Source organism: Lactuca saligna, chromosome 5, assembly GCF_052625555.1.
Source record: "Lactuca saligna cultivar CGN05327 chromosome 5, ASM5262555v1, whole genome shotgun sequence".
Classification (NCBI taxonomy): Eukaryota; Viridiplantae; Streptophyta; class Magnoliopsida; order Asterales; family Asteraceae; genus Lactuca; species Lactuca saligna.
The window spans coordinates 314,323,063-314,333,111 of record NC_136421.1 but is presented as its reverse complement, the minus strand read 5'-3'; the positions used below and the strand labels follow the sequence as shown (position 1 = coordinate 314,333,111).

The window sequence follows — 10,049 nt, the reverse complement described above, 5'->3', positions numbered from 1 at the left end:
AACCCTGACGTGATTAACACATACAAATAAAATATATGTTAGGATATATACCCTTTAAATGACACCTACTACCTCCTGCCTTGATTTATAGAAATGAATTAGAGAAATAACTGTATCGATGCTACGGATATCACTTCATCATCCTTCTCCATGATTGCAGTGAAGAAACCACCATGATTCAATAGTTTGAAGTTTGACCTGAAATGTTTTCAATAGATGAGGCCCTAAACACAATTATGTTTCCTACTTTGTCTTTGTAAATGATGATCTCAAAGATTGTATTTTTTAATTTTAGGAAGTGATTCAAGATTTTCATCTCCCTCCTCCTGGCATTGGTCTGCAGCTCAGCCAATATCTGAATATCCCTCCTTAAAATGCTCAAGTACCAGCTCACATGTGCCTGTTCCATAGACATGTGCTCATGGCAGAATAATGCCCTCTCGTGGAACATCCTAGTGATCTTAGTCACTGTCTTTGTCTTCTGATTGAGAGACGGAAACTCCTGGGCCAACCGCTCCCTTTCCACCCAGGGAACGGACTCGTCTCGAAACAGCTCGGTAAACCTTTCCCATGTCATTGCAGCATACTCCACGGGAGAATAATCATTCGTCACGAATTTCCACTAGCCCTTCGACCCCAAACGAAGTTGGTTTAGTGAACAGGTATAAAAACATCCCTCGACATTAAAGATCCATCTCATCACAGCAATCGGGCCCTAGGTCCCATCTAACATTGGTGGCTTTATGTTGCTAAACTCTTGGAACATCAATGGATCACCTCCATGGGCCTCGCAGCAAAAACAGTTGTGATGGCTGTGGCAACGGCAACAGCAGAGGCGGAAGCATAGCGCTCGTCAAAAGTCTCGATCAATGTGATCTTAATAGAACATAACATCTCTGGGATGGCCTCCCTGATAGTTGCGGCCACCTCCTTCACAATGATCCCGCGGATCTCCACATCACTAGCACTCGGCCTCTCGGGGTCTCTGGAGCCTGAACCTTGGGTAACCACCATACTCTCTTTGAAATATAAACATGTAATTCATCAGAGACAGGCTAAAGCGTACACACAAGACTTATATACTCCTGCAAATTCCTTAGCATCCTAAGACTTCTTTTTAAGTCGCATACAGATCCGATGCTTTCAGTAGTACGATCCCAATACTACTTTCCACACTAATCCGTATTTGTCTCAAATCATCCTCTTAAGATCCTAAGTCACAAGTACCCTATCCCACATGGATATCTAGCTATTCACTCTGCATAATTCTCAAACTAAACGTCTAGGCACTCATCATAGACTACTAAATTAAGGAAACAACTTCGTGGGCTAAGGCATCACAAATCATGCAACTCTAGCTCATACATCTTGATTATACCTATCCTATCATATAGCATGTAGTTCTAACAAATCAAATAACAACTCATCTCATAATAAAAATCAAGTAAGGGTATTTTGGGAAATCACTGCTCAGGCTCTGGGCGTACACACTGCTCCATCCTTCTTTTCTCTTAAAAGTCCTTTACTCTTTTGGAAAAAATATTTTTAAGAAAATCATATCCATTTTAAAAAAATTATCAAATTATCAACTCCTTAGTTTGAGTCCAGACATACCCGAGGTATGCCTGAATCCTTCAAAACAAGGCTCTGATGCCAACTTGTAACAACTCAAATTTTCAAACAAAAATTTCATTTAAATTTCCCAAAAACATAGTTTAACACCAACCCATGTCAAAATATAATTGTCAAATACATAACATCATAAAGCAAAGTCAGAGTATCCCAAAATCCACATATATCCTCATCAACAGGCGAGTGTGTACAATTATGCTGATGCCTTCCCGCGATCCTGGGTTGTACCTGAAACACATTTAAATCAACACTGTAAGCACAAAGCTTAATGAGTTCCCAAAAATACCACATATGCAAATAATTAGCCTCACGTAGCTGTATCTTGATAAGGACCCTCCGATCATGTGTCTCAGTGAAGATCCTCCGGTCTCACGTCTCGGTATGGACCCTTTGGTTAGAACTCAATATATAAGTCACAAAGACAGAATGTATAATAACACATATCTCAATATAAGCAAATAAGACCCTCCGATTAATAATACGAATAAGACCCTCCGGTCAAAAACACGAATAAGACCCTCCGGTCACACATAAATTACCACACGGGTAAGTATATGTGAGAAGACTCGCCTCACGTAGAAAAGCAAATAAATCTTGCACTCGAACTGTCGGTCTAGACACCGCCTAAAGTATGCCACATATAACTCTAATTAATAAATAATATTAATAAGCTCGCAATGCTAGACTGAGCCTCTCAACTAAACCTCATAAAGCTAAAAAGACCATTTTGCCCCTCCTTAGTCAAAAGTCTAAAAAATTAACCTAAAACTCAAAAGTCAACGAAAGTCAACACCCAACGGGTACATTGGGCGAACAACTCCCTACACGGGCGTACTACTAGCTTGTCTATATATATATATATATATATATATATATATATATATATATATATATATATATATATATATATATATATATATATATATATATATATATAGACATTAGAAGGCCTAAAATCGGGGAGGCCACGGCTTCCCCTAGCCCTTAAGATGATCTGCCACTGTTCGTAAGATGTGACTTAAAGCGAAAATTTTTTATTTAATTAATATTTATATATATATATATATTTTCAACTATTATTCATTTTTATACGCATATATAAGTTAAAACTATATTTTTAGTAAAGTTTGGCGGCACGTACAATCATTGGAGTCATGACGATCCATAGCGAAGACAGGAAGAGCTTTTTAGAAACTTGGTTTTTTTGTGTTTAATACATGGGTCTTATATGTATTTTACCATTTATACAAAGGTTTTTAACACCCCGCTCCCGAGTTCAACTTAAGGAGAGAAAAGAAGGGAAATTGATGGAAATGAGAGGAAAGTAAGAGAGATTGATGTTGCTGAGTTTCATTAAAGGAAGGAAGTGGAAGGAAATGGAATAATCACTTTTCCTCCTAACTTTCCTTCCGATTTGGAAGGATTTAAAAAAAAAAAAAGAATAAAATGTTTAACTTTCTTTCCATTTCTCTTCAACTCGGGAACATAAAAGACAAATTTGTTTTTGTTTCTTTTCTCTCATTACTTTCTTTTATCTTTTATTTTTTTCTTTGCTTCAACTCGGGAGCGGGGTGTTAGGATGTTAGGTTTTTAGGTTTATAATAAAAATAGTTTAAAAAGTAAAACAAATATAAGGTTTTCGATGTTAAGTTTCTCGTGTATATACTAAAATTAGAATAATTTTAATAGGTGGAATATTATATAATTTTCTAATAATTATATTGTGTTTTTCTCACGTTACAATAGTAGCTATATCTTTTATGAAGACTGAAGTGGTAAACTAATTGAAATCGGACCGCCCAATTAGTTGTTCGGGCCATATAATTGAACAAGCCCAATATCCAATTGAATTCAATATAAACCACCACAACCCTCCGTCAGTTAGGGTTTTACTGGCTGCAGCGATTTGGAGAAGTTCGTCGCATCAACGTCTTGAAGAAGAAACTCAAATCGCAGCCATGGTAACATCTAAATCCTTACCGTGCTATTTCTTCCATGTTTTTCATTTTCTTTGTTATTTCATATCTGTATTTGTGGCGATGTTCTAATGTTGTGTTGTGCTGTGATGTGATCTATTTTGCAGTCTCTGGTAGCAAATGAAGATTTTCAGCATATTCTTCGTGTACAGAACACGAATGTTGATGGAAAGCAAAAGATCATGTTTGCTATGACCTCCATTAAAGGTATCGGTCGTCGATTCGCAAACATTGTCTGCAAGAAGGCCGACGTTGATATGAACAAGAGGTACTTTCTATTCTTCATGTTTTTCTCTGTTTCATTTTCTATATTTCAATCCTTCACATCCTTTGAACGATTTTCGTGACTGAATTTGTCCTCTATTATTATCTTCATTTTATGATCATGTTTCTTTCAACAAGTTGTATTCTTATGATTAGTATACGGCTTTGAATTATTTCAAAAGATGTCTATCAATGTAAACATTCATAGATCAACACATTATATCCAGTTACACTACAATGAGAAGCAACTATAGAGGATCGATGTCAGCTATATTCAAACAAAGCTTTAAATTTTCTTCATACCATAACCTAAATTATCAACATAAATTTACAGGGCGGGAGAACTTTCAAATGCTGAGATTGATAACCTCATGACAATTGTCGCAAATCCAAGACAATTCAAAATCCCAGATTGGTTTCTTAACAGAAAGAAGGATTACAAAGATGGAAAGTACTCTCAAGTCACATCTAATGCTCTCGACATGAAGCTCAGGGATGATCTTGAGCGATTGAAGAAGATCAGGTCTTTACCATTTCCATTATTTTCTTCAAAATCCAACAAACAAAAACTTTAAAAAGTAATAACTTTTTGTTGATTGTATTTGGTAAACAGGAATCACCGTGGTCTTCGTCATTACTGGGGTCTCCGAGTACGTGGTCAACACACCAAGACTACTGGTCGTAGGGGAAAGACTGTTGGTGTGTCCAAGAAGAGATAAGTGTCTTTTTAAATTTTGTTTTGGGAAATCCCTTAAAGTTGTTATTTGCATCAGATTTAGAAGATTGTTATGATTGTGGGGTAAAAGCTGTTATGTTATGCTTGTATTTTTTTGGATTCTTTATCGGAGAGGTTTTTATTTTTACATTTAAGGGTTGATTGTAATGAGTGAATGTGATCTGACCTCTTTTTTTTCCCCAATGTGCACTTCTACAAAATAGATGGGTTAAGTTTAAACTGGGCCTCTGCTGTTGACCCAAACATGGCCCAAAATTTTAACCCGGTTTAGAAACCATGTTTTGGATTCATCGTTTATATCATTGAGCTTCAAGTCTTCATCGAGCTAAAGCTATATTTTTGATAGTTATTTATGTAAAAGTGTTTAGTTTAAATTTTAAATAAAAATCAAAAGTGAAAACTTGAATTAAAATTTATTTAAAATAAAAACTAAAAGTCAGGATAGGTTTTTTTACATTGAAAAGACTATTGAATTATGACGTTGATAATAACGTATGCTATCAAATCAGCCCAACTATCATATAACACAGAATATGATCAAATCTTAGTGTTCAATCATATAACAATCTTCTCAAAACAACCAACAACAAAACTAAATTGTCCGGTTTTTTATGCAAGGAACTTTAGGTACTCAATGGGTAAACCCTAGAAAGTTCGTAGAACATTTGTGTCATTTTCCTTTTATGCAAAAGTGAGATCTTTTTATAATTTTCCTTATTTTCGAATTACATGACAAGTCAAAGCAAAACTCAATTCAAAACAAGTTTCTAACTAAGCAATAATGTCTAATTTCTACATCAAAAGTTGAAGGGTAAAAAGGTTTGTAGTATTCTATAAAATCTCATAATACAAATTTTCATATTTGTAGAAAATTCTATAAATGGAAAACTACTTTTAGACAAATATGATGGATTAAAAGACGATTGAGGGCCAAATAGGGTTTGTTAACATAGTTATTTTCATTAGTTTAAAGGCAAGTTGTTGGCATGGATAGAGGGTTTATTGATGAAAAATATTAAAAAGCCAACTACAATAGCATGTGGACTAGTACAAACTATAAAGATGGAGTGATCAATGATTCGACTGTTTGTACTTTTGCATCTTACTAAATTTTATATTTAAATAAATTACTTATTGTAAGCATACAAACTATTTTTGTAAAAATTCAAAAAAGCCTTTACAATTTGATTTTTTTTATTCAAAAATGCACACAGTTGTTTTTACCATGGCTTTTAACTTTTAAATTGAGAAATTTAGTTGACGGAGAGTAGTGTATTTTTGTAAAGCTGATGTGCCACTTTTATTTTTACTAAGAGTTTGATATTTCATATTTAAAGGCCACATCAGCCTAAAAGGAAATGGAAAAGAAGTGCATATTGTAAGTTTTGGATTTGAGAAATGTGCTTTTTAGGTCGTTGATTAATTTGATACAAGTAGATTGCAGGTCCAACCTAAGATTTTTTATTTTCTGGTACACAGATAGTAATTAGCAAGGTTTTAAAAAGCTTGTCATTACACGCTAAGGCTTCAAGACTTGTATGTACCGTCAAACTTTACAAAAACGCCGTCTTTACTTATATATGTGTATAAAAATAAATAATAATTGAAAATACATATAAAAATATGAATTATGTACAAATTTTCCGCCTTAAGTTACGTCTTACAAACGACGTGGCTCGCTAAGGCTCGGAAAACCTTGAGGTTTGACATTGCCGCCAAGTCACGCCTTACAGTATTTAGAATCTTATAATTAGTAATTACCGCAAAGTCATTCAAAATTTCTTATCTGTATCAATGTCGTTGATGGCTTTGACCCGACAAAGGATTTCATATGAATGTATAGAATTTCAAGGGATTTATGAATTAGCAATTTCCAATGAGTTGGGTGTTGGTTTAGTATGTGTCTTAACTCAACATGACAAGGTTATAGTCTATACATCATAAAAGTTAAGGGTATATGGAGGGAAATATCCAAATCACGATTTAGAGTTGGTTGTGGTTGTTTTCCACATAAGATTTCAAAGACACTATCTTTATAGTACAAAATGAACAGTTTGTAATGATAAGAGTTTGTCGTACCTAGTTAACTAGAATGAGTTGAATAAGAGATACAGACATTGGATTAGGGATGTAAACAGGTCAGAAATCGGTCCAAACCGGATCGGAACCAAAAAACCAAAATCTGATTAGGGAGTGAATGGGGAACCAAGAACTGGACCGAATACTACTAACCGGTTTCAACCAATTCTACTAGGAAATGTGTTTATTTAAGAAGGTATTTAGTATCAGAATCAGACCAAAACCGAAAGAACTGAAACAAAAAATGATGGATTGGGAGAATTAGGAAGCAAACTGAATACCAATAAACAGTTTCATCAGGTTCTGATTCTAATTCGATTTCGGTTATGGATCGACTTTTCGGTTAAAAAGTTCATCCGTACATTGGATTACAACTACAAGATTCTTTACCATCCGAGTAAAGTTAATAATGTGGGTGACACCATACAAGAAGGAAAACCCTGAAAGGAAAAAAAAAGTAAAATCTTTACAAATTGAACTTGTAACAGTTAAGGTTGAAAAGATAAAGGTTTTTGGCACAACACAACCAAGTTTGATGAATTTACACATCTAGTTACTCAAGTATTCTTTGTGCTCAATTAGTCCTTAAAGTATGAAATTACATGTCAATTACACCATTATGCAACTGACAACTGGAACAACCGGTCGGATCCCTGATGAGGCATTTAAATAGATTTGATAAAAATGTTTTTGAAGTCCATGTATGTAAAACACGTCACATTTAAATAAATTAGACAAAATTGTTTTTGGTTTTAGATCCTTGGTCAATGCAGCAAACTCTAGTTACTTTTTTCTTTCACTCACATTTTCTTTCTCCGGATGCCGGTGATGCTTCGGCAACCAAACCCAACCAGTGGTGGTGAATATTCCTGAGATTGAATGGAATCCAACCAACCAAGAGTACATTTAAAATTAAAAAAAAATGATGATCGGTTCAAATAAAACATGAAATCAGATCGAATTGTTTACAAAATGAGATTGTGCTTTAGTCCCAATCCATGCTTTCTACGAACACATCGAGGCTTGTTAAACTGATTAGCGATCCGTGAAGATTTTTTCATCTTTGGACACGCCCTTTTCCCCAAATCATCATGATCATCATCATCATCGATTGCATGCTGACGGTTGAAAGGGACTAGATGGGTAAATCACGGGTGATGAACGATAGGTGGCGAAGGCAGACGTTGTGTAGATAGGGTGTTGAAGTGACAATACTCCATTGAGAATAGATCGAAACAAAGGAAGAGAGCTGGAGTGTCGAATTCTGGCCTGAGGAGGAGGTGTGGGTAGTAGAAAAAATAGTGTACAAAGAGTAAAACGATGAGAAAGTGGCAGAGTAAATGAACTGCCACGGAAAATGGAGTAGAGGACGGAGGGATGAACACGACAAATACATAGTGGGGCAAAGATATGTCAGGCTACGAAGATCTATAAGCTTGTTGAAGTAGAAGATCGACATCCACCACGACTTCGTCTTCATCGGAGGTGACGACACTAGACACGAGACCATACACACACAAAGAGAGAGAGAGAGAGAGAGAGAGAAATGCCATTGTCAGAAACCTATCTCAAATCGGAGCCACCACTTCCTTGCGGCTAAGAGCATAGACCACCACATTGGCCTTCCCTGGGTGATAAAGGATCTCACAGTCATAATCATTCACCACATCTAACCACTGATGCTGCCTCATATTCAAATTTGTTTGATCCATCAACTACCTCAAGCTCTTGTGGTTCGTGTAAATCCTACAATGAACCCCATAGAGGTAGTGTCGCCAAATATTGAGAGTGAAAACCACAAGCCCCAGCTCCAATCGTGCGTCGGATAGTTCGCCTCAAGAGGCTTCAACTGCCTCGAAGAATATGCTATCACATGACCCCGCTACATCAAATGAAACATCCCAAAGATACGGTCCAAAAATTTCATTTTCAAATCAATAACAAAACCATAGTTAACAATCCATTACATAAAGTGATAAGTCATGTATCTCAAACATCAAAAACATCTGTCAAACATATCAGAGTCAACACATCCCTGGCTGAATAAATGGTGTGTGCACTGCAGTCATCCCGAGCTCTTCCCTTAGTTACCGATAGTACCTGAAACCAAAACTAAAAACTGTAAGCATGAAGCTTAGTGAGTCTCCCAAACTACCACTTACCATACACATATCATATAACATGCAACTGGGAGATATGGGCCTCGCGCACACTCAAGGAGATATGGGCCCCCGCCCACACTCAACTAACTATGAGATACGGGCCTCGCCCACACTCAGCTATCTCAGAGATATAAGTCTCGTCCACACTCTGCTAACTAGGAGATACGAGCCTCGCCCACACTTGGCTATCTATGAGATACAGGCCACGCCCACACTCAACTATCTCAGAGATACGGGCCTCGCCCACACTCTGATAACTAGGAGATACGGGCCATGCCTACACTCACTTGGCTAGGAGGTACGAGCCTCTCCTACGCTATGCGTTCCGAGAGATACGGGCCGCCGCCCATACACTACTAACTAAACATACATACAAGTATCACGCAAACAAGTATAACCATAATCTACCAATTCAATCCTATATACATACTCAAATAATGCTATAAGATACGGGCCCCGCCTACACTCAACTAATAATGAGATATGGGCCTCGCCGATACTCTATGAGATACGAGCCCCACCCACACTTGGCTAACTAGGAGATATGGACCCCGCCCACAATCCACTGACAATGAGATACGAGCCTCGTCCACAATCACATTCCTAAGAACACATACAAGTATCACACAGACAACAAGTATATCAATCTAACAATCTGACTGATATCTATACTCAGATAACAATGAGATACAGGCCCCGACCAGACTCCGTGTTCCTATAAATAACATACAAACTACATGGGCCGACATTGGTGCCTTCGACTCGTTCAAGCCAGGAGGAAACTCACCTCGCACTGCTGAAGTCCCATGACTAATTCTCTGGTTGTTGGCTGACAAGTCCCAAAACTGTCAATCGTCAAAACAAAACCCAATTAACCATTTGGGTTTCAATGCATTACTAAAAATACACACTTGGGGTAAAAAAACCATTTTACCCCTAACATAGCTTGGTCCAAGTCCAAAGCCCAACTCATACTCTGAAAGCCCAAAAGTCAATTACTCAATCAAGGCCTAACATATGGCCCGATTTTCCAAATTCGGCCCAAACCTCTACATGGTCTTACCTTAAGACCCAACCATTTATTAGTCCAAACACTTGGCATTCCAATGGTCCAATATCTCATAATCATCAAGGCCCAATTATGGACCATCTATGGAAAATTGGGCCCAAGCCTTTCTAATAGGCCTTATCCTAAAGCCC

At 36.9% G+C, this 10,049-nt stretch overlaps 1 protein-coding gene across 1 annotated transcript; it reads left to right on the top strand.

The window, feature by feature from the left end:
• The first annotated feature begins 3,435 nt into the window (after window positions 1-3,435).
• Window positions 3,436-4,791, top strand: LOC145048640 (small ribosomal subunit protein uS13z/uS13y/uS13x-like). Its single transcript, XM_078997189.1, has 4 exons — window positions 3,436-3,593; window positions 3,716-3,876; window positions 4,207-4,395; window positions 4,486-4,791. Exons 1-4 carry the CDS (start codon window positions 3,591-3,593, stop codon window positions 4,589-4,591), a joined length of 459 nt encoding a protein of 152 aa, XP_078853315.1. The 5' UTR covers window positions 3,436-3,590; the 3' UTR covers window positions 4,592-4,791.
• Window positions 4,792-10,049: the final 5,258 nt, after the last annotated feature.